At 41.9% G+C, this 25,243-nt stretch overlaps 1 protein-coding gene across 2 annotated transcripts in view; it reads left to right on the top strand.

Moving 5' to 3' along the window:
* The window catches only part of CNGA3 (cyclic nucleotide gated channel subunit alpha 3), a 124,355-nt gene that overhangs the window by 45,612 nt on the left and 53,500 nt on the right, over positions 1-25,243 (top strand). For both annotated transcript variants that reach the window (XM_077296862.1, XM_077296861.1), the window contains exon 3: positions 24,857-24,973. In XM_077296862.1, the coding sequence (XP_077152977.1) occupies positions 24,857-24,973 (117 nt within the window). The remainder of the gene's footprint in view (positions 1-24,856; positions 24,974-25,243) is intronic.

The raw sequence follows: 25,243 nt of genomic DNA, 5'->3' as shown, positions 1-25,243 counted from the left end.
GAATAATTATGTTCTCAGTAACACATACCCTTAATATTTCCATTATTTGGATGTTTTCATATTTGTCATAACCTTGTAGTACCAAAATATTGCATTATGCAACTTTGCATGTAATACCCTTCATTAGAGTAAAAAACTGACTCATTTATAATACTTAATGTTATTATACCCAATAGTACTTTATTAAAATTTCTTCTTTATTAAAATGTGTGAAGAAGTATTGATGAAATGTGATGATGTAATCAGGATCAAAAACACATTTCCACCTTAATACCAATATTATTTTATGAAAAAAATCATTTATAAAAACCAAAATTAAAAATAATAATTATTTTATAACTATCATATGAGCTTTATGCCATATATTTGTCTGAAGATGTGCACCCATCTATGTAACCATTAAAAAAAAACACTGAATACCTTAAAATTATCATTTGGAAAAAACATTTCTAAATTTAGATTTTCTTAAATCATTTTGATGTGTGATTGCACTTATCCACTATTTTCTACATCAAGAAATAATAATTACTAAATAAATATAGAAATATATATTGATTAAATAATATTTCATAGCAAACCATGAGGCTTCTTTCATACATACACATTCCACATTACTTTTACATTAAACTCAGTCTTAGCAGCTGCTCATACACGAATCTGTCATCTGTCACTCAGACTGACACATACAAGTTCACACCACAAATTCCACATACAAAGGTATGAATACATGTATAGTAACCCAAATTATTGTATCCTAATTATCAATGCGCATTGTAAACTATTACATTTAATATCTTAATATTTCTTTGAATATTCCCCAAATACACATTACCTAACACTTTGTAAACCATTCTACAGATAGAAGAATTCGTAAGAAAATTAGGCATGAGTTGTAACCATATATTTGGTGCAGGGGCTGCAACTGAATCCAAATCCTGAAATTTAGGCCTAAAGAATTCCTTTGTCTTGCAAAAGCAGAGAGCTTCTCAGAAGTTACAAAAACTGAAATAGAGGTATATGGTATCTTTATTATTAGCCCACAGTTTAGATGTCACCTGCGACTGTCATGTCATGCTATGCAAGAAAAATATATTATTACCATGCAAAGAAAAAAAATCTGCATTATGTTACAAAAAACAGCACACAAAACTAATTTAGCATATATTATTTCTTTTAAGTGTTAAATATATAAAATCATGCAGTTATTATAACTTCCTGTGTAAATAAAGACATAAATCCAAGAGGTTATTTGTTCAAATTCTGCTTTGAAATGAAAATTCTAAGGAAAAATAAAAGATAAAAGTTAAATTTCATATTCATTCAGAAACAAAACAATTTAACCCCTTTCTGACATTAGACGTACTATCCCGTCGAGGTGGGGTGGGCCCGTATGACCACCGACGGGATAGTACGTCATATGCGATCGGCCGCGCTCATGGGGGGAGCGCGGCAGATCGCGGCCGGGTGTCAGCTGATTATCACAGCTGACATCCGGCACTATGTGCCAGGAGCGGTCATGGACCGCCCCCGGCACATTAACTCCCGGCACACTGCGATCAAACATGATCACAGTGTTCCGGCGGTATAGGGAAGCATCGTGCAGGGAGGGGGCTCCCTGCATGCTTCCCTGAGACCCCCGGAGCAACGCGATGTGAAGATGGCCACGGCATCCGGGTCCTGTAGGGAGGTGGCTTCACTGCGCCTTCTCAAAGCAGGCGCCGGGAAGCCTCCAGGAGCTGTGCACGTCAGATCGGCGATCTTACACTATAACATGATGCCCCTCCTGGGGCAATGTTATAGTGTAAAAGAAAAATATTCACATGTGTAAAAAAATTCCTAAAATATATATATATATATATATATATATATATATATATATATATTGTTCCCATAAATACATTTCTATATCTAAATAAAAAAAAACAATAAAAGTAGACATATTTAGTATCGCCGCGTCCATAACGATCCGATCTATAAAACTGTCCCACTAGTTAACCCCTTCAGTGAACACCGTAAAAAAAAAAACGAGGCAAAAAACAACGCTTTATTATCATACCGCCAAACAAAAAGTGGAATAACACGCGATCAAAAAGACGGATATAAATAACCATGGTACCGCTGAAAACGTCATCTTGTCCAGCAAAAAACGAGCCACCGTACAGTGTCATCAAAGAAAAAAATAAAAAAGTTATAGTCCTCAGAATAAAGCGATGCAAAAATAATTATTTTTTCTATAAAATAGTTTTTATCGTATAAAAGCGGCAAAACATAAAAAAATGATATAAATGAGGTATCGCTGTAATCGTACTGACCCGCAGAATAAAACTGCTTTATCGATTTTACCAAACGCGGAATGGTATAAACGCCTCCCCCAAAAGAAATTCATGAATAGCTGACTTTTGGTCATTCTGCCTCACAAAAATCAGAATAAAAAGCGATCAACAAATGTCACGTGCCTGAAAATGTCAACAATAAAAAGGTCAACTCGTCCCACAAAAAAAAAGACCTCACATGACTCTGTGGACCAAAATCTGGAAAAATTATAGCTCTCAAAATGTGGTAATGCCAAAAAATTTTTTTGCAATAAAAAGCGTCTTTCAGTGTGTGACGGCTGCCAATCATAAAAATCCGCTAAAAAACCCGCTATAAAAGTATATCAAACCCCCCTTCATCACCCCCTTAGTTAGCGAAAAATAAAAAAATAAAAAAAATGTATTTATTTCCATTTTCCCATTAGGGTTAGGGCTAGGGTTAGGGCTAGGAGATAAAAGATTTTTTATTTTCATGGCTCTGCGTTATAAACTGTAGTGAAACACTTGGGGGTTCAAAGTTCTCATAACACATCTAGATAAGTTCCTTGGGGGGTCTAGTTTCTAATATGGGGTCACTTGGGGGTTTCTACTATTTAGGTACATTAGGGGCTCTGCAAACGCAATGTGACGCCTGCAGACCAATCCATCTAAGTCTGCATTCCAAATGACGCTCCTTCCCATCTGAGCTCTGCCATGCGCTCAAACGGTGGTTCCCCCCCACATATGGGGTATCAGCATACTCAGGACAAATTGTACAACTTTTGGGGTCCAATTTCAACTGTTACGCTTGGAAAAATACAAAACTGGGGGCTAAAAAATAATTTTTGTGGAAAAAAAAATAATTTTTATTTTCACGGCTCTGCGTTATAAACTGTAGTGAAACACTTGGGGGTTCAAAGCTCTCACAACACATCTAGATAAGTTCCTTAGGGGGTCTACTTTCCAAAATGATGTCACTTGTGGGGGGTTTCAATGTTTAGGCACATCAGGGGCTCTCCAAACGCAACATTGCGTCCCATCTCAATTCCTGTCAATTTTGCATTGAAAAGTCAAACGGCGCTCCTTCCCTTCCGAGCTCTCCCATGCTCCCAAACAGTGGTTTACCCCCACATATGGGGTATCAGAGTACTCAGGACAAATTGTACAACAACTTTTGAGGTCCAATTTCTTCTCTTACCCTTGGGAAAATAAAAAATTTGGGGCGAAAAAATCATTTTTGTGAAAAAATATGATTTTTTATTTTTACGGCTCTGCATTATAAACTTCTGTGAATCACTTAATGGGTCAAAGTGCTCACCACACATTTAGATAAGTTCCTTAGGGGGTGTACTTTCCAAAATGGTGTCACTTGTGGGGGGTTTCAATGTTTAGGCACATCAGTGGCTCTCCAAACGCAAGATGGCGTGCCATCTCAACTCCTGTCAATTTTGCATTGAAAAGTCAAATGGCGCTCCTTCACTTCCGAGCTCTGCCATGCGCCCAAACAGTGGTTTACCCCCACATATGGGGTATCAGGGTACTCATGACAAATTGTACAACAACTTTTGGGGTCCATTTTCTCCTGTTACCTGTGGTAAAATAAAACAAATTGGAGCTGAAGTAAATTTTTTGTGAAAAAAAGATAAATGTTCATAGAATATCAATATCTGGATAATTTTCATTTAATCCACAGAACATCATAATTCTTAATCTGTCCATATCGGTTAATTATTCGTGTAATTCATCATCATTCTGCATTTTCAATGTTAACCTTCTAGAAAAAGTTACTGGAAGCCACATTTTAAACAATTGATTTTTCTCCGAATTAGTCAAATCAAACTCATCAGCAAAACTCTCAAATATCTCTACATTTCTGCACACATGGATTTTGTTATCATATGCAGGAATGATTTAGCATAATTTTAACAAGTTTTTCCTAACTTTAATCTGGAGTTGGGCCTCTGAGACGTCTTCTATTTTTTAGTGGCCCTTGTACATCTGTCCTTAGTACGTCATCTTCGTCAGTTCTCATGTCTCCTCCCACGTTTCCTCCATCTTTTTTTACATCATGAGACACAAGGTCACCTTGAGTGGCCATTACAGCTACGTGTCTCACATCTTGTTCACTCTCCACATTACAGTCAATCTTGGGAACATTTACCACTTTCCTTTGACACTCTTTTTACACAGTCTTTTTTGGATTTCTCTGACACAAACTTGTGAAATATATCAACCAACTGTAAAATATTTTTAAATTTTTCTTTTTCTCTATTGTAAGACATCAGCTTAGAATCTATCTTTAAATTTGCTATCTTGCATTCTGCATATAAGCTGAGCCAAAAGACTTGTAAACTAGACTCGTTTAAAGATATAAATTTCAATTGACTTAGAATACAAATTAGTTATATCCATTTTTCTTACCTTGAAATATCTCAGCTTGTAGTTCCTTTGTTAAACAATGCTGGGCTCTGGTCATTAGATCCTTTATCTTCCGTACGTCTGGCACTTGTACTTCTAGTACTTGTCAATCCATCTGGCACCTGTTAGTCTCATTCCAAGGTTCCTGTCTGATCCTTGTGGCTTGAAAAATCGTAGTGGAATTCCTGAAAACTTGCATAATTGACATTTACCGAAGCTCTTCTCTCTTCCCCCGTGTGCAAGTGGAAGGAAATCCACAAAAATAGCACAAAAAATCAGATATGGCTGGCTTCACCAAATGTTAAATATGCTTATTTCGCATATTTATTTAATCAGGACTCTTTACCAAATGTCTCAGAAAAATGTAGTGGTTTATTGGATTGTCCACCAAAAAACATCATTGCAGCAAAACATAAAATAGGTGAAATAGTTACAAAGAGATTGTCCATTTGTCCATATCAAAGTTTGTTCCCCATCTTTCCTGAGATTATGAATGGTAAATGGCGTCTGTCTCTGTCATGGAGTAGAAGTCATCAAGAAGCACATGGCTACCAGCTGTTCATTCCATCTGTGTGAAGTCTGAAGTCCGTAGAGAGTGAAGGAGGAGGCCCCAAGTGACAGCCCCCCTCCTAAGAGCCGTGGATATACACTCACTGGCCACTTTATTAGGTACACCATGCTAGTAACGGGTTGGACCCCCTTTTGCCTTCAGAACTGCCTCAATTCTTCATGGCATAGATTCAACAAGGTGCTGGAAGCATTCCTCAGAGATTTTGGTCCATATTGACATGATGGCATCACACAGTTGCCGCAGATTTGTCGGCTGCACATCCCTGATGCGAATCTCCCGTTCCACCACATCCCAAAGATTTCATGTTGTTTACGCCAAATTCTGACCCTACCATCCGAATGTCGCAGCAGAAATCGAGACTCATCAGACCAAGCAACGTTTTTCCAATCTTCTACTGTCCAATTTCGATGAGCTTGTACAAATTGTAGCCTCAGTTTCCTGTTCTTAGCTGAAAGGAGTGGTACCCGGTGTGGTCTTCTGCTGCTGTAGCCCATCTGCCTCAAAGTTCGACGCACTGTGCGTTCAGAGATGCTCTTAGGCCTACCTTGGTTGTAATGGGTGGCGATTTGAGTCACTGTTGCCTTTCTATCAGCTTGAACCAGTCTGCCCATTCTCCTCTGACCTCTGGCATCAACAAGGCATTTCCGCCCACAGAACTGCCGCTCACTGGATTTTTTTTCTTTTTCGGACCATTCTCTGTAAACCCTAGAGATGGTTGTGCGTGAAAATCCCAGTAGATCAGCAGTTTCTGAAATACTCAGACCAGCCCTTCTGGCACCAACAACCATGCCACGTTCAAAGGCACTCAAATCACCTTTCTTCCCCATACTGATGCTCGGTTTGAACTGCAGGAGATTGTCTTGACCATGTCTACATGCCTAAATGCACTGAGTTGCCGCCATGTGATTGGCTGATTAGAAATTAAGTGTTAACAAGAAGTTGGACAGGTGTACCTAATAAAGTGGCCAGTGAGTGTATATGTGTCATAGAGCACGTGTTCTCTCTACATGGTGTTAACTTTTACTCTGAGCTAAATATACAGAAATAGCATTTGTAATGTCAGCCAAACCTTCCTCGAGGCTCAGTACAAAATTGAGTGTAATAATTCAATAATTAATATTTAACAAAGGGCCATTGTGAAACCTTCAGCATGCAAGCTTTGACTTGGTCTATTGAGCATTTTGATGTGTGTTTAGGATGATTATCCATTTGTAGAAGCCATCCTCTTTAAAACTTCAGCTATTTTTTACAGATGGTGTTATGTTTAAATCAAGAATTTGTTGAAATTTCAATAAATCCATTCTTTCCTTTCCTGAAATCCTGTGTCCTTTTTTCTCCACACATACCTTTGATCATTGTGGCCAAGGAGTTCTGATTTAACCTCATCGGTCCACATGACTTGTTTCCAAAATGCATCAGGCTCATTTAGATGTTCTTTTGCATACTTCAGATGCTGGGTTTTATGGTGTGGATGCAGGAGAGGTTTTCTTCTGATGACTCTTCCATGAAGGCCATATTTGTGCAGGTGTCCTGAGCAGTAGAGTAATATACCACAACTCCCAGCATACAAAGATACAGACAGATTTTAAACACAGACAACCTTAGAAGAGACCTGTCACCAGTTTTGATCCATGTAAGATATGGCTATCTCCTTTCAGGCCTGATATTCAGCATTCTATAATGCTGTATAGCTGCCCCCAACTCGACCTTTAAGAGAAGAAAAATAACTTACACTCACCTGCAGGGTGGTCCAGTGTGAGGCGTGTTGCTCTTCTTGGTCCAGAACCTCCACTCTTCTTATGATCACCATCCTCCTGCTTGTTTTGTGTGGCTAGCGCACCCCTGCATCATCATCATAGTCTCCTCGATATCACACTTTTGTGCAGGCATACTTCTCTGCCCTGTTAAGGGCAGAGCAAAGTACTGCAGTGCGCTGGCACTGCAACTCTTTAACCTTTACCAGCACTTGTGCACTGCAGTACTATTCTCCACCATCAACAGGGGAGAAAAGTAGACCTGCGCAGGAGTGCGATGCCAAGGAGACTGTGTGGATGACACAGGGATGCGTCATCCACATGAAGCAAGCAGAAGGACGGTGATCAAAAGAAGATGGGAGGTGCCGGACCAAGAAGAGCGACACCCCTCGGACTGGACCGCTCTGCAGGTGAGAATAATAAAAGGTATCTTTCTTTTATTACAGGTCGGGTTTGGGACAGATATGTAGTATTGTAGAAAGCGGTATATGAGCCCTGAAAGGTGATGGCCTTACCTCATATCAGCCAAAACTGGTGGCAAGTACGCTTTAGAATCATAGAATCATACAATTAGAGAATGTTAGAGTTGTAAGGGACCTCCAAGGTCATTGTGTCCAAACCCCTGCTCAATGCAGGATTCACTAAAACATCTCAGACAGATGTCTGTCCAACCTCTTTTTTTTTAAACAGAGACTATGCCGTGTCATTGCTTTTATGAATAACCCTAATAAAGCTAATACAAAACACAAAGATATGTAGCTATATTTATTGCCTAAATGATAATTAAAGCAAGGTATAAAATATTAGCCATAACAGGCCTTAATACACTTCAGATGGCTGTTGGATGAATGATCCTTCGGATGATTGTTTGGCCGGCAGTCATATTGACTGACTCTCCTATACTCAGAATCGCTTCCTTGCAGTCCAAAATCAAACATGCCTGATCAACATCTTCACCAATAATCAGTTGGCTGCCGCCCCCATAGACTTTATGCAGTAAGTTTGTCCAACATTAGTCTAATGTGTATGAGGGCCTTTACTCAGCAAAGAGCATGAAAGTATAGACTCTGCTAGCCATTATAGCTATGCCAATAACATGGCATCACATGGAAGGAGGCAAAGTTCCATTTTTACCAGCTCTCTTCAGCTGATGAATGTGATTATTTCTGTGAGGTCTGATGTTAATGTAAAATACTTACTAAATAAAAGCTGAGCTCAGATCCTGCCACATTTTCAGTTACCCAACACACTAAATCAGAGGTCCCCAACCGCCGGTCCGCGGACCAGGACCGGGCCGTTGGGGTTTTTCAGCCGGTCCGCGGCGCCCCTGTTCAGCGGTCACGTGGGACCGCTCATTAGAGAAATTAATAGGCTGCTCCACCTCCCATAGGGGCGGAGCCGCCTATTCATTTCTCTAATCAGCGGTGCCGGTGACCGCTGACAGAGGAAGAGGCTGCGGCACCCGGAGACCAGCTGTCCGGGGGAAGGAGCGGGACGCCGGGAGCAGGTAAGTATCGCATATTCACCTATCCTCGTTCCACACGCCGGGCGCTGTCTCCATCTTCCCGGCGTCTCTCCGCACTGACTGCAGGCAGAGGGCGCGATGACGCATATAGTGTGCGCGCCGCCCTCTGCCTGATCAGTCAGTGCGGAGAGACGCCGGGAAGATGGCGCCGAGGAGCTGCAAGCAAGAGAGGTGAGTATGTGTTTTATTATTTTTATTGCAGCAGCAGCACAGCTATGGGGCAATAATGGACGGTGCAGAGCACTATATGGCACAGCTATGGGGCAGTAATGGTGCAGAGCACTATATGGCACAGCTATGGGGCAATAATGGTGCAGAGCACTATATGGCACAGCTATGGGGCAATAATGGTGCAGAGCACTATATGGCACAGCTATGGGGCAATAATGGTGCAGAGCACTATATGGCACAGCTATGGGGCAATAATGGTGCAGAGCACTGTATGGCACAGCTATGGGGCAATAATGGTGCAGAGCACTATATGGCACAGCTATGGGGCAATAATGGTGCAGAGCACTGTATGGCACAGCTATGGGGCAATAATGGTGCAGAGCACTGTATGGCACAGCTATGGGGCAATAATGGTGCAGAGCACTATATGGCACAGCTATGGGGCAATAATGGTGCAGAGCACTGTATGGCACAGCTATGGGGCAATAATGGTGCAGAGCACTGTATGGCACAGCTATGGGGCAATAATGGTGCAGAGCACTATACGGCACAGCTATGGGGCAATAATGAATGGTGCAGAGCACTACATGGCACAGCTATGGGGCAATAATGAACGGTGCAGAGCACTGTATAGCACAGCTATGGGGCAATAATGGTGCAGAGCACTATACGGCACAGCTATGGGGCAATAATGGTGCAGAGCACTGTATGGCACAGCTATGGGGCAATAATGGTGCAGAGCACTATATGGCACAGCTATGGGGCAATTATGAACGGTGCAGAGCACTATATGGCACAGCTATGGGGCAATTATGAACGGTGCAGAGCACTGTATGGCACAGCTATGGGGCAATAATAAACGGTGCAGAGCACTGTATGGCACAGCTATGGGGCAATAATAAACGGTGCAGAGCACTGTATGGCACAGCTATGGGGCAATAATGGTGCAGAGCACTATATGGCACAGCTATGGGGCAATAATGGTGCAGAGCACCAGGGAAACAAGCATGGTGCTCCCACTCATTCTGAACCTATGGTAAGTTGAATCACATTCTCATTATAAATGTCATAATTATATGATAAGTATGCACTAAGCTCCATCCCTCCATAACCCCACCCCCATATGACCAAAGCCCCGCCCCTGCCCCACCCCCACCGGGCCATGGAAAACTGGTCTTGCTTCAAGCCGGTCCCTGGTGCAAAAAAGGTTGGGGACCTCTGCACTAAATAATGCTTGAACCACTCAGACTGAATCTGTGACTTCCGTGACTAGAAATCTCTGAATCAATTCCTGAGCTACCAATAATAAAATCTAATTATGGCAGTAACAATTCTGAGTACGAAGCACAGCAAAGGGCTATGTGGCCAAAAATGAAAACACATGGTTGGTGCATGATACTTTTGTAAACCCCTTGTTGTTGCTATTTTCTATCGTTTTCCACTGTCTTTGACCAGCGCAACTCACTATTGACAATGGAGCAGTGAATTTATGTTATGGTATTGAGTTAAGCTATTTCTCCTGTAGGGGAGATGAAATGACTACTGATTCCTCATACTTTTCAATATTAATACCGTATATACTTGTGTATAAGTCGACCCGAGTATAAGCTGAGTCACCTAATTTTGCCTTGAAAAACTTGGAAAACTTATTGACTTTAGTATAAGCCGAGTATGCATTCTCCCCTAATCCCTATTCTGGTATGCATGGCTCTTTATTCCCATCCTTGTATTCATGGCCCCTTATTCACATCCTTGTATTCATGGTTTCTCATCCCCATCCTTGTCTGCATGGCTCCTTATTCCCATTCTTGTATGCATGGCTCTTTATTCCCATCCTTGTCTGCATGGCTCCTTATTCCCATCCTTGTATGCATGGCTCCTTATTCCCATCCTTGTCTGCATGGCTCCTTATTCCCATCCTTGTATGTGTGATTCCTCATCCCCATCCTTGTATGCATGGCTCCTTATTCCCATCCTTGTATGCCTGGCTCCTTATTCCCGCTGCTCCCCCTCCCCCACCTTAAACTGGGACAATGACTCGTGTATAAGCCGAGGGGGGCATTTTCAGCACAAAAAATGTGCTGAAAAACTCGGCTTATACATGAGTATATATGGTAATTGAGGTTTAATTCACTAGAGCGCAGAGCACATCTCAAGTTTATTAATGGTCTCTCTCTATTTGATGTACGCTGAGCCTCAGATTCACAAACAGAACTTGTAGTTCAGCCTCTGCCATGTTTTATTATCAATTACCCTAACTTGTTCTGTTGACTTTAAGACATTTAGACATTAATCGCATACCAAGTATCATTATGATTCATATCTGACTTATCCTGCTATACTGTTTATACTTTATGACTAGTCCAATCGAATATACAGTAAGTACATACAGTATACCATCTCACTTTCCATAACCACATAGAGATGCACAGGTAAGCTAATGTGAATACAGTTCTAGGTGATTTTGCAGTATGTTCTTGTTCATGATAGCTTTGTGGTTAAGTGTGACAGCTTTCACTAGAGGTGTCAATGTGTGAAAACTAATCATAGACAAAAAGAAAAAAAACAGCAATTACTCTCAATGGACATATGTGCTGCTTATCCCTATTAGCTGATACCTGATAAACAACCCTTCATTGTGACTCTTATATAATTCTGCCACCTACAGCCATTTTCACATCACAAGGTATTGTTAATGGTTCTTGCAAACCATGAAGTAGTAGCAGTCTGATGCCAGATGTACAGTGGGGCAAAAAAGTATTTAGTCAGTCAGCAATAGTGCAAGATCCACCACTTAAAAAGATGAGAGGCGTCTGTAATTTACATCATAGGTAGACCTCAACTATGGGAGACAAACTGAGAACAAAAAATCCAGAAAATCACATTGTCTGTTTTTTTAGCATTTTATTTGCATATTATGGTGGAAAATAAGTATTTGGTCAGAAACAAACAATCAAGATTTCTGGCTCTCACAGACCTGTAACTTCTTCTTTAAGAGTCTCCTCTTTCCTCCACTCATTACCTGTAGTAATGGCACCTGTTTAAACTTGTTATCAGTATAAAAAGACACCTGTGCACACCCTCAAACAGTCTGACTCCAAACTCCACTATGGTGAAGACCAAAGAGCTGTCAAAGGACACCAGAAACAAAATTGTAGCCCTGCACCAGGCTGGGAAGACTGAATCTGCAATAGCCAACCAGCTTGGAGTGAAGAAATCAACAGTGGGAGCAATAATTAGAAAATGGAAGACATTCAAGACCACTGATAATCTCCCTCGATCTGGGGCTCCGCGCAAAATCCCACCCCGTGGGGTCAGAATGATCACAAGAACGGTGAGCAAAAATCCCAGAACCACGCAGGGGGACCTAGTGAATGAACTGCAGAGAGCTGGGACCAATGTAACAAGGCCTACCATAAGTAACACACTACGCCACCATGGACTCAGATCCTGCAGTGCCAGATGTGTCCCACTGCTTAAGCCAGTACATGTTTGGGCCCGTCTGAAGTTTGCTAGAGAGCATTTGGATGATCCAGAGGAGTTTTGGGAGAATGTCCTATGGTCTGATGAAACCAAACTGGAACTGTTTCGTAGAAACACAACTTGTCGTGTTTGGAGGAAAAAGAATACTGAGTTGCATCCATCAAACACCATACCTACTGTAAAGCGTGGTGGTGGAAACATCATGCTTTGGGACTGTTTCTCTGCAAAGGGGCCAGGATGACTGATCCGGGTACATGAAAGAATGAATGGGGCCATGTATCGTGAGATTTTGAGTGCAAACCTCCTTCCATCAGCAAGGGCATTGAAGATGAAACGTGGCTGGGTCTTTCAACATGACAATGATCCAAAGCACACCGCCAGGGCAACGAAGCAGTGGCTTCGTAAGAAGCATTTCAAGGTCCTGGAGTGGCCTAGCCAGTCTCCAGATCTCAACCCTATAGAAAACCTTTGGAGGGAGTTGAAAGTCCGTGTTGCCAAGCGAAAAGCCAAAAACATCACTGCTCTAGAGGAGATCTGCATGGAGGAATGGGCCAACATACCAACAACAGTGTGTGGCAACCTTGTGAAGACTTACAGAAAACGTTTGACCTCTGTCATTGCCAACAAAGGATGTATTACAAAGTATTGAGATGAAATTTTGTTTCTGACCAAATACTTATTTTCCACCATAATATGCAAATAAAATGCTAAAAAAACAGACAATGTGATTTTCTGGATTTTTTGTTCTCAGTTTGTCTCCCATAGTTGAGGTCTACCTATGATGTAAATTACAGACGCCTCTCATCTTTTTAAGTGGTGGAACTTGCACTATTGCTGACTGACTAAATACTTTTTTGCCCCACTGTATATTGTGCAGCGGATATAAGATATAACAGCTGCTCTCTTCTTTCCGATGGATGCATAATACATGGAGCATTCTGCACTTGATTAGAAATAGTATTCATTAAAGGAGTTGTCCACTACTGGACAAACCCAGCTTAGTGAATTGAAGAGCCCAATTAAAGTAAAAACAATCTATATCCACCTCTAGCAGCAGTTCTGTTCCTGTGATGCTATAGGAGTGGTGGAGGTGATGTTCTAGTCTTTGACACCCCAAGTAGGGCTGCAGGTTAGTGTAGACAGGGTTAACTGTAATGGCCTGCCCAGAATAGGGAGGAGGAGCTGAGAGTTAGTGCCAAGTTCAGATAGAAGACATGATCCTGTTACTTGGGGCAATGGATTGCCAAAGAACCCTTCCAAGTGAGATGGTCTTTTGGCCTTGGAATCTCAAGATGGATATCCGAGGCTTTGGGCACACTAAGCCTGCGGAGCTGCAGGGAAAGCTGGACTCAAACTCTCAGAGGCGGGAGGTGATGAAATCCAGGTGCACTGCTTGTGGAGTGCACCTTTGAGAGACAGATGAGATATCCTCCTAGCCACCCATGAGCCATGGTCCTGAATGACAGCATTTATAAACTAATGGCCTTTGAAATGCTGCCTTGCAGCTGGTGGAGATGGACAGTTTTAAAATACTGTTGATGGTCACTCCTGAAGTGCTTTTTTCCCAGCCTCCACTACTTTTCCATGTGGGCCATCCCTACTTTGCACAAACACATTGCGGAAAAAGTCAGGTGTGCACTGCGCAACACTAGCAGTAGCAAGGTTTACATAACCACCGATATGAACACCAGTAAGTAGGGCCAGGGACATTACATCTCCCTAACCTAATTGCCCACTGGATTAATGTAGCTGCAGCTGGGACAGTAGTGGAAGACGTTTTAACCCATGTCCTACCACCACCAACCACCACCGCCTCCCCATCTGGTCGCAGTAAAACCTGCACCATAAACTTCAGCACAGCCAAACAAGGGAAACAACAGCAGGCTGTTCTGAAACTCATCTGATTGGCGGACAAATCCCCCACCCCATAGGAGCTGTGGACTGGGTCAAACAGCAAACAGATGAATGGTTCATGTCGGTGAACCTCAAGCTCGGCCTGGTGGTGTGCAAAATCTCGTAGCAGCTCTGAGCCTAGTTGGTTTGACACACATCCCTTGTCTGGCACATGTGCTGAACATGGTGGTGCAGAGCTTCCTGAAAACTATCTACATATGTAGAGCTGCTGCTGAAAGTGCAGGCAGTGTGTGGCGCGCCCTTTCAGTGTTCTCACCCTGCTGCTGCTTGCCTGTCTGTGCTGCAGCGTCACTTCTGCTTTCCTGCTCACTGCTTTGCAACACCTGCTAGGACCGTGGGGTACTCGGGCCAGGTCCGGTGGTACTTAAAGGGCTGGTCACGGAAGCGGTGACCCGGTCTGTGGCCCTGGGCATCCAACAAAAATGATGGAGGGTAGTGGAAAATAAAGTCTATGGGGGACAATTCGTGACGCCACCTGTGGTATTCGGCAAGGATGGCAGACACTGCTTAAAGGGACCGCAGATGGTAACGCATCGAGGATGGTTTTGCGCCCCACAGGTGGAGCGGGAGGGCCCCAGGGCTACCAGTGCAGATGGTAAGGGATGATTGATGATGGGGTGCAGGACTGAGGGTACAGGAAATAATTGGAGGACACAGGGATTGCAGTTTCCTTTACCTTTTACTGGTGAATTGCAGGTGCAGTCCAGGGCACAGGTTATAGGTGTTGATGGGGTCAGGCAGCCTGGGAGTAACTTGGGATCCACCCAGCTAGGTGGGTTCGAAGGCCTTCCTTTTGCACTGTATACTGTCCCTTGCTGCCTGAAGCTTTACACAATTTCCTCTCAGTGTCTGTTACTCCTGACCTGTATGGTTAACAGCATAAGCCTTTCAAGGGCACTGTATTCTCACTGGTAGCCCCAGGCTCCTGATCTGCTGTGGTGCCTCCAGGTGTCAGATTGGCCAGGAGGAGACCTGCAATCTCCTGCCCTCCGGTTCTAGATGCTGGGTCCTTGGTACCCGTGCAACCATGGACTCCGGTGTCCGGTTTCTTTTGCGCTTAATCATGGGAAGAGCTCAATCACAGCTTCACTCCCAGTCTCTCTCCTCACATCTTTCCTTTCCCTTCACTGTCTAACACTACTCTCTCTAACTCCGCCTCCAGACTAGAACTTATAGGGAAGTTCCCCTGAAACTGGGTGTAGATCTCCCCCTTCTGGTCTGGAGTCAGAAAGGTGTTGTTTGTGTTACCTGCTAAGGGGATCCCTCCTTACTACCAGGCATGACATCCCCCCCCATGAGGAAGGCAATGCAATTTTGGCAACCGGACTCCTGGGGTGCCACAGTTTCATATCCTATGTACCAACAAAGTGTAACTTCAACCTTGTATATGCTGAAGAGATTGTGCGAGCAGCAGCAGGCAATAATGGAGACTCAGCTGCAGCATACATGACTGACTTGCTCAGCAGAACAACACCAGTTCACCACCAATGCGTGGGCCTCCATACAGGACGTTTGTGACATCTTGCGCTGCTTCGAACATTCCACCAATATGGCCTACTCAGATGATGCCATGTGTTTCTATACTACTTATATGCCTGCTGTAAAAAAAATTCAGGAAGAGGAGCAAGACAAATTCACACTCTTATCTGGCTTGTCATCTACACATGACTCGGAGGTCGGGTTACTGTCCCAACAGTGGCCAGGTACCCAGCTGTACAGCCAGGGGACTGTTTAGTAGGATGATGAGGAGGAGGAACAACCATGCTCTAAGCAGGGTGGCACTCAGATCAGCTCATGGGCATCACTGGAGCATGGCTGGTGGGATACAGCTTACCCAGAAGATGAACTTCCCACCGAGTACAGCTCGTCGTTGCCTCTGGGAAGCCTGGCACACATAAGCCAATACGTGCTGCAGTGCCTGCGCTATGACAGCCTAATTGCCCGTATTTTTACCAGTGTAGATTAATGGATGGCAACCCTGCTGGATCTCTGGTACACCGTCATTGGTGTGGGAGCGCCAAATGCATAAATACAAGCAGACGCTAGTAGAGAAACTGGTAATGGATTTCCCATCTGACAGTGGGATCTCAGTGGAAGAACAAGGCAGAGGGAGAGGAGGAAGTCGTTGACGCAGTTAGGATACAGCCAGCACCTCGGAAGGCAGGGTTAGCATTGCTGAAATGTGGCAAAACTTTATAAGCACATCACAACATAGAGTACCACCATATACCAGCATCCGTATTAGCAGGAACCAGCATCACAACAACATGATGGAAGAGTTCGTATCCACACATCTCCATGTACTAACAGACGGGTCTGCCTCATTTAACTTCTGGGTCTCCAAATTGGGCACATAACCTGAGCTTGCCCTTTATGCCGTGGAGGTGCTGTCCTGTCCAGTGGCAAGTGTCATGTCGGAATGTGTGTTTTGCATGGCAGGGGGTGTGTTCACAGGCAGGCGCATCTGCCTGTCCACATCCAACTTGGGTAATCTAACATTCCTTAAAATGAACCAGATGTGGATCCCACAGGTCTTGCTTATACCTTTGGATGACTAGACAAGCATACCAGCTGCAACCAGCCATAATTCAACTATATTTGCCATTTTTTTCCTTTGGGTGACTCCTTCCCAATTAAAAAACCGAAACAACTGTGTTGTCTACGTTGTCCTCAACCTTTCCCGCCCATACCGCCACATCCACCTCTTCTTCCACTTGGAACTACGCATCGTGGTTCTAGATATCTAGTTTTAGTTTTGTTAAATACAATATAATAATACATTTTATTTCTATAGCGTCAACATATTCCACATCACTTTACATTTTAGAGGGCACTTGTACAGACAATAAAAGACATTAGAGAATAACAATAGTACATAAATCAACAGATACCCAGAAAAGTAAGGGCCCTGCTTGCAAGCTTACAATCTACGAGGAAATATAAAAATAACAGAAAAAAATAAAAATAAATGTTGGATTGCTCCTCCCTTGCCTCTTCCACCCATACCGCCATGTCCAGCTCTTCCTACACTTGGACCTACGCCTTGTGTTTTGGGATAGCTAGTTTTAGTTTTGTTAAATCAAGGTTGTCTTAAGTCAGTTCTATAAAAAAAAGGCAAAAAAAAATAAAAAAAATACAATATGTCACGTCCACGTCCTCTTATTCTTTATTTCTGCTCTACTTAGCGTAAGGACAGGACACAGCTGTAATGAGGGACAGTATTAGATTTTGCATGTGGGCAGTTTTCCAAAACCACTCTCTATGTGTACTCTGCATCTGTGTCCTTGATACTACTATGCGTGACCAAAAGTTTTTATAATCTTTAACTGTGCTGGTGGGAGTGATGTGCGTCTAAACATATTTTTCTACATCTTATGCAACCATGTCTCTGTACTGTGCCAAAAGCCGCTTTGTGTATTATTTAACCCATATTTGTGGGAGTAGTGTGCCAAAAGCCTCTGTGTGCATTCTTTAACCCATATCTGTGGGAGTACTGTGCCTTTAAGCCGCTGTATGTACTCTGCAACCCTTCTTGTGGAGGTACTGTGCCCTATTGTCTGTGTATGAAATTTTTAATCAGCATCTCTGAGGGAAATGTGAAAACATTATCTGCAGGTGAAATTTGTTATTAGCTTCTGTTGGGGAAATGTGAAAACATGCTCTGTGGGTGAAATTTTTAACTGGACTGCTGGTAGCAAGCCTAGCGGCAGACCGCCAACTTGATCCAAGATCATACTAACAGCTTTTCATCAACGGCATTTGTAATCTACGCTACTGGAGCTGACATTTTCTAGCTGTGGGGACACCGTGCCCCTTGCTCTGAGGGTGAAATTTGCTATTAGGTTCTGTGGGGATAGTGTGCACCATGCTTTGTGGGTAAAATTTGTTATCAGCTTCTGTGGCGGTACTGTGCCCAAAAACCTCAGTGCTCTCAGCAACCATGTCTGTACAAGTATGGTGCCTAAAAAATAATTTTACTCAACCTTTGTGGCCATGCCTAATGGAAGCCCTCCCCTTGCAAATACAAGGGGGGTCTCATGAGAACACAGACCCCTATGGATTAATATAAAAATTAATTTATGTTATATGGATTCATGATATTACAAGGTTTTTTCTGAAAGGGTTAATTTAGTTCCTGAGTAAGCTGTGCTGGGCACGAGCAGGTTCAAACCGGTTTTTGTCAGATGGCTTGCCGCCTTTTTTCTTTGATTCTGATTGGCAGAGACAAAAAATGTGGGAAAGAATTTGTTTATAAATAGCAGCTGTTTCTAAAGGTCAGAGTCATTCCTGTCAGGAAGAAAGAAGATCCCGCCCTCCTTCTCTGTTTATTTTATGTCGTGTTGTTTAATTTGTGGGAAAATCGCCCGGTTTTCCGGGTGGATTGGATGTCTTGGTCATATTTCAATTCAGTTGATGGTTTTATTATTTATTATTATATGAATGATTAATTTATTAAAGGTAACCCAAAATAAAACGCCACGGCCATTATATTCCATAACTAAGTTGCTGTGTGTTTATTTTATTTAAGTGGGTCTTGTGTTATCATGATCATTAAAGGATTTAACTACTCTTTCCAATTACAGAGCCTCTAAATTGTTATGGATGGCTATTTTGTCTTGCTACATCAACTGCTGACTCAGTTTAGAAGTGGTTAATTTGCTTGACTGCTCCTTCCTTGAATGTGGTACCCTTATCAGGCTGCCTCTCCCGAATAGAAAACTGGGAGTACTGTGGCAAGAGCCACTGTCTGTACTCTGTAACTCGGCCTGAGGGACTACTGTTCCCTATGTTCTGGAGGTGAAATTTTTAATCAGCTTCTCTGGGGGAAATGTGAAAATGTGCTGTGTGGGTTAAATTTGCTATTAGCTTTTGTGGGGCAAATGGGGAAACATGCTGGGGGGGAATTGTTATCTGGTTTTGTGTGGGAAATGTGTAAATGTGCTCTGTGGGTGAAATTTGTTAATAGCTTCTGTGGGGGGCAATGTGAAAAAAAGGTTCTCTGGCTAAAATTGTTATCAGCTTCTGTGAGGAAAAAGTAAAATCATCCTGTAGGGTGAAATTTATCAGCATCTGAATTTTGAAGGGAAGTAAGTATAATGTATCTTTAATCTGTTGCACTAAATTTCCTTGGCCGACCACTGCATCAACGATCCTAAACATCGACAATTTTTGGTGTCTTCAATGCTAAGAAATAAAGGTAGATACTTATCCATCATGCAATACCAAGAATTTGTGCAATGTCGTAATTCTGGAGTTTTTACTTTTTTTTCTCACTACGCCGTTTAGCGATCAGGTTAATCTTTTTTTTATTTGATAGATCGGGCGATTCTGAATGCGGCGATACGAAACATGTGTATGTTTGATTTTATTTTTATTGTTTTATTTTGAATGGAGTGAAAGGGTGGTGATTTGAACTTTTATATTTTTTATTTTTTTAACCCCTTAATCCCATATGACATACTATCCCGTCGAGGTGACCTGGGACTTAATTCCCAGTGACGGGATATTGCGTCATATGCAATCGGCCGCGCTCACGGGGGGAGCGCGGCCGATCGCGGCCGGGTGTCAGCTGACTATCGCAGCTGAAATCCGGCACTATGTGCCAGGAGTGGTCACGGACCGCCCCCGACACATTAACCCCCGGCACACTGCGATCAAACATGATCGCAGTGTACCGGCGGTACAGGGAAGCATCACGCAGGGAGGGGGCTCCCTGCGTGCTTCCCTGAGACGATCGGTACAAGGCGATGTGCTCACCTTGTACCGAGCGTCTCCTCCCTGCAGTCCCCGGATCCAAAATGGCCGCGGGGCTGCATCCGGGTCCTGCAGGGAGGTGACGTCACAGCGCCTGCTCAGAGCAGGCATCAGGAAGCCTCCCTGTTGTGCACATCAGATCGGCGATCTGTCACTTTACTGTGATGCCCCAAAGTAAAAATGTAAAAAAAAAAAAAAAAAATTCCTAAATAAATAATTTAAAAAAAAAATTGTTCCAATAAATACATTCCTTTAGCTAAATAAAAAAAACAAACAATAAAAGTACACATATTTAGTATTGCCGCATCTGTAACGACCAGACCTATAAAACTGTCCCACTAGTAAACCCCTTCAGTGACCAAAAAAAAAAAACGAGGCAAAAAACAACGCTTTATTATCATACCGCCGAACAAAAAGTGGAATAACATGCGATCAAAAAGACAGAAATAAATAACCATGGTACCGCTGAAAACGTCACCTTGTCCCGCAAAAAACGAGCCGCCATACAGCATCATGAGCAAAAAAATAAAAAAGTTATAGTCCTCAGAATAAAGCGATGCAAAAATAATTATTTTTTCTATAAAATAGTTTTTATCGTATAAAAGCGCCAAAACATAAAAAAATGATATAAATGAGGTATTGCTGTAATCGTACTGACCCGAAGAATAAAACTGCTTTATCCATTTTACCAAACGCAGAACGGTATAAACGTCCCCCCAAAAAGAAATTCATGAATAGCTGGTTTTTGGTCATTCTGCCTCACAAAAATCGGAATAAAAAGCGATCAAAAAATGTCACATGCCCGAAAATGTTAACAATAAAAACGTTAACTCGTCCCGCAAAAAAAAAGACCTCACATGACTCTGTGGACCAAAATATGGAAAAATTATAGCTCTCAAAATGTGGTAACGCAAAAACTTTTTTTTGCAATAAAAAGCGTCTTTTAGTGTGTGACGGCTGCCAATTAAAAATCCGCCAGAAAACGCGCTATAAATAGTAAATCAAACCCCCCTTCATCACCCCCTTAGTTACGAAAAATTAAAAAAATTTAAAAATGTATTTATTTCAAGTTTCCCATTAGGGTTAGGGTTAGGGCTAGGGTTAGGGCTAGGGTTAGGGTTAGGGTTAGGGTTATGGTTAGGGCTAGGGTTAGGGTTAGGGCTAGGGTTAGGGTTTGGGCTAGGGTTAGGGCTACAGTTAGGGTTAGGGTTGGGGCTAAAATTAGGGTTGGGGCTAAAGTTAGGGTTAGGGCTAAAGTTAGGGTTAGGGTTTGGATTACATTTACGGTTGGGAATAGGGTTGGGATTAGGGTTAGGGGTGTGTCAGGGTTAGGGGTGTGGTTAGGGATACAGTTGAGATTAGGGTTAGGGGTGTGTTTGGATTATTGTTTCAGTTAAAATTGGGGGTTTCCACTGTTTAGGCACATCAGGGGCTCTCCAAATGTGACATTGCGTCCGATCTCAATTCCAGCCAATTCTGTATTGAAAAAGTAAAACAGTGCTCCCTCCCTTCCGAGCTCTCCCATGCGCACAAATAGGGGTTTACCCCAACATATGGGGTATCAGCGTACTCAGGACACATTGGACAACAAATTTTGGGGTCCAATTTCTCCTGTTACCCTTGGGAAAATACAAAACTGGGGGCTAAAAAATAATTTTTGTGTAAAAAAAAATATTTTTTTATTTTCACAGCTCTGCGTTATAAACTGTAGTGAAACAGTTGGGGGTTCAAAGTTCTCACAACACATCTAGATAAGTTCCTTGGGGGGTCTAGTTTCCAATATGGAGTCACTTGTGGGGGGTTTCTATGGTTTAGGTACATTAGGGGCTCTGCAAATGCAAAGTGACGCCTGCAGACCATTCCATCTAAGTCTGCTTTCCAAATGGCGCTCCTTCCCTTCCGAGCTCTCCCATGCGCCCAAACGGTGGTTCCCCCCCACATATCGGGTATCAGCATACTCAGGACAAATGGCACAACTACTTTTTGGGTCCAATTTCTTCTCTTACCCTTGAGAAAATAAAAAATTGGGGGCGAAAATATCATTTTTGTGAAAAAATATGATTTTTTATTTTTACGGCTCTGCATTATAAACTTCTGTATAGCACTTGGTGGGTCAAAGTGCTCACCACACATCTAGATAAGTTCCTTAGGGGGTCTAGTTTCCAAAATGGTGTCACTTGTGGGGTGTTTCAATGTTTAGGCACATCAGGGGCTCTCCAAACACAACATGGCGTCCCATCTCAATTCCAGTCAATTTTGCATTGAAAAGTCAAACGGCGCTCCTTCCCTTCCGAGCTCTGCCATGCGCCCAAACAGTGGTATACCCCCACATATGAGGTATCAGCGTACTCAGGACAAATTGGACAACAACTTTTGGGGTCCAATTTCTTCTCTTACCCTTGGGAAAATAAAAAATTGGGGGCGAAAAAATCATTTTTGTGAAAAAATATGATTTTTTATTATTACGGCTCTGCATTATAAACTTCTGTGAAGCACTTGGTGGGTCAAAGTGCTCACCACACATCTAGATAAGTTCCTTAGGGGGTCTAGTTTCCAAAATGGTGTCACTTGTGGGGTGTTTCAATGTTTAGGCACATCAGGGGCTCTCCAAACACAACATGGTGTCCCATCTCAATTCCAGTCAATTTTGCATTGAAAAGTCAAACGGCGCTCCTTCCCTTCCGAGCTCTCCCTTGCGCCCAAACAGTGGTTTACCCCCACATATGGGGTATCAGCGTACTCAGGACAAATTGTACAACAAATTTTGAAGTCCAATCTCTTCTCTTACCCTTTGGAAAACAAAAAATTGGGGGCGAAAAGATCATTTTTGTGAAAAAATATGATTTTTATTTTTACGGCTCTGCATTGTAAACTTCTGTGAATCACTTAATGGGTCAAAGTGCTCCCCACACATCTAGATAAGTTCCGTAGGGGCTCCACTTTCCAAAATGGTGTCACTTGTGGGGGAGTTCAATGTTTAGGTACATCAGGGGCTCTCCAAACGCAACATGGCGTCCCATCTCAATTCCAGTCAATTTTGCATTGAAAAGTCAAATGGTGCTCCTTCCATTCCAAGCTCTGCCCCACATATGGGGTATCGGCGTACTCAGTACAAATTGTACAACAACTTTTGGGGTCCATTTTCTCCTGCTACCCTTGGTAAAATAAAACAAATTGGATCTGAAGTAAATTTTTTGTGTAAAAAAGTTAAATGATCATTTTTATTTAAACATTCCAAAAATTCCTGTGAAACACCTGAAGGGTTAATAAACTTCTTGAATGTGGTTTTGAGCACCTTGAGGGGTGCAGTTTTTAGAATGGTGTCACACTTTGGTATTTTGCATCATATAGACCCTTCAAAATGACTTCAAATGATATGTGGTCCCTAAAAAAAATGGTTTTGTAAAAATTATAAATTGCTGGTCAACTTTTAACCCTTATAACTCCCTAACAAAAAAAAAATGTTGGTTCCAAAATTGTGCTGATGTAAAGTAGACATGTGGGAAATGTTAATTATTAAGTATTTTATGTGACATATCTCTGTGATTTCAAAGTTGGAAAATTGCGAAATTTTCAAATTTTTTGCCAAATTTCCGTTTTTTTCACAAATAAACGCAGGTAATATGAAAGAAATTTTACCACTATCATGAAGTACAAAATGTCACGAGAAAACATTGTCAGAATCATCAGGATCCGTTGAAGCATTCCAGAGTTATAACCTCATAAAGGGACAGTGGTCAGAATTGTAAAAATTGGCCCGGTCATTAACGTGCAAACCACCCTTGGGGGTAAAGGGGTTAAACATTCCAAAAATTCCTGTGAAACACCTGAAGGGTTAATAAACTTCTTGAATGTGGTTTTCAGCACCTTGAGGGGTGCAGTTTTTAGAATGGTGTCACACTTGGTTATTTTCTATCATATAGACCCCTCAAAATTACTTCAAATGTGATGTGGTCCCTAAAAAAAAATGGTGTTGTAAAAATGAGAAATTGCTGGTCAAATTTTAACCCTTATAACTTCCTAACAAAAAAAAAAAAATTTGGTTCCAAAATTGTGCTGATGTAATGTAGATATGTGGGAAATGTTACTTATTAAGTATTTTGTGTGACATATCTCTGTGATTTGAGGGCATAAAAATTCAAATAAAAAGTCAAATTCCACGATAGACTACCTCAAAAGGTGCAATTGAAGGTTTTACAATGCCCCTCACAGTTCTCTCATCTGAACATCATTGAAAATCTGTGGCTAAACCCCCATACAAGCAGTGTAGGCAAGATGACCCTGGAATCTCACAGAACTTGAGGAATTTTCCAAGGAAGAATGGATGAAAATCCCTCAAACAAGAATTGAAGGACTCTTGGCTGGCTGGAAAAAAGTGTTTACAAGCTGTGATACTTGCAAAAGGAGGTCCTACTAGGTACTAACCGTGCAGGGGCCCAAACTTTTGCATTGGCCCATTTTCCTTTTTGTATTTTTTAAAATTTAAAATATGTAAATATTTATTGCCTAAAATCAAAGGAGATGTGTCATCTTTATATTTAGGCCTTTTAGAGATCATTCCATCTTCATCTTGCTTAACTGTTCACAATAACAGTAATTTTGACCAGGGGTGCTCAAAGCTTTACATGCCACTGTAGTTCTCCAAGATGCTTGGAACAACCTACCTGCCGGGCTCCTTCAACAACTGTGTGTAAGTGTATCTAGAAAAATTAATGCTTTTGTGCTGTTTTGAAAGCAAAGAGTGGTCACATCAAATACTGATTTAATTTAGATTTCTATTGTGTTTATTTACTTTACATTTTGTTAATTGATAAAAAAGCATTTTTTCCACATCTGACTAAAACTTTTGCACATTACTGTATTTGTCTTGCATCTTTACATTTTCTTTATACATTTGTTAGTATTACAATCTTAGTTTAATTCCAAACCCTTACCCCAACAAAATATGACGTAGATTTTATTTTTTACTCTGAAGGGCTCATTCCCTGTGTGATGACACCTCATCAGAGCTTCAACGGGTTATTACATTGGATCCAAGAGGCCTTACAGAGTCCCGCAGGAGCTCATTCACTGGAAGAGGAGGAATTGCCAGGTATTAAGCACAGAAAACAAGTGTGAATCAGCACATTGACATGCTTTTATTGATAATCTTACATTCTATGCAGAATTTGTTAATGTCTTTATGTTTCTTTTAATATATAAAAATGTCCAAAAATTTGCAGAAAAATATGTTTTTTTTCAGCTGTTTTACAATTTATTCTCCATTTTTCAAAAGTGATTAAAAAAGTTGGAAAGATTTAACAAGGTGGGTGGGGGTTTCCTTTCCATGTGCTTTCCTCTTTTTCTATAAAATGTTTTATTT

The sequence above is a fragment of the Ranitomeya variabilis genome, chromosome 3, assembly GCF_051348905.1.
Source record: "Ranitomeya variabilis isolate aRanVar5 chromosome 3, aRanVar5.hap1, whole genome shotgun sequence".
Classification (NCBI taxonomy): Eukaryota; Metazoa; Chordata; class Amphibia; order Anura; family Dendrobatidae; genus Ranitomeya; species Ranitomeya variabilis.
The sequence above is the reverse complement of the archived record's forward strand: the minus strand, read 5'-3'. Positions and strand labels throughout refer to the sequence as shown.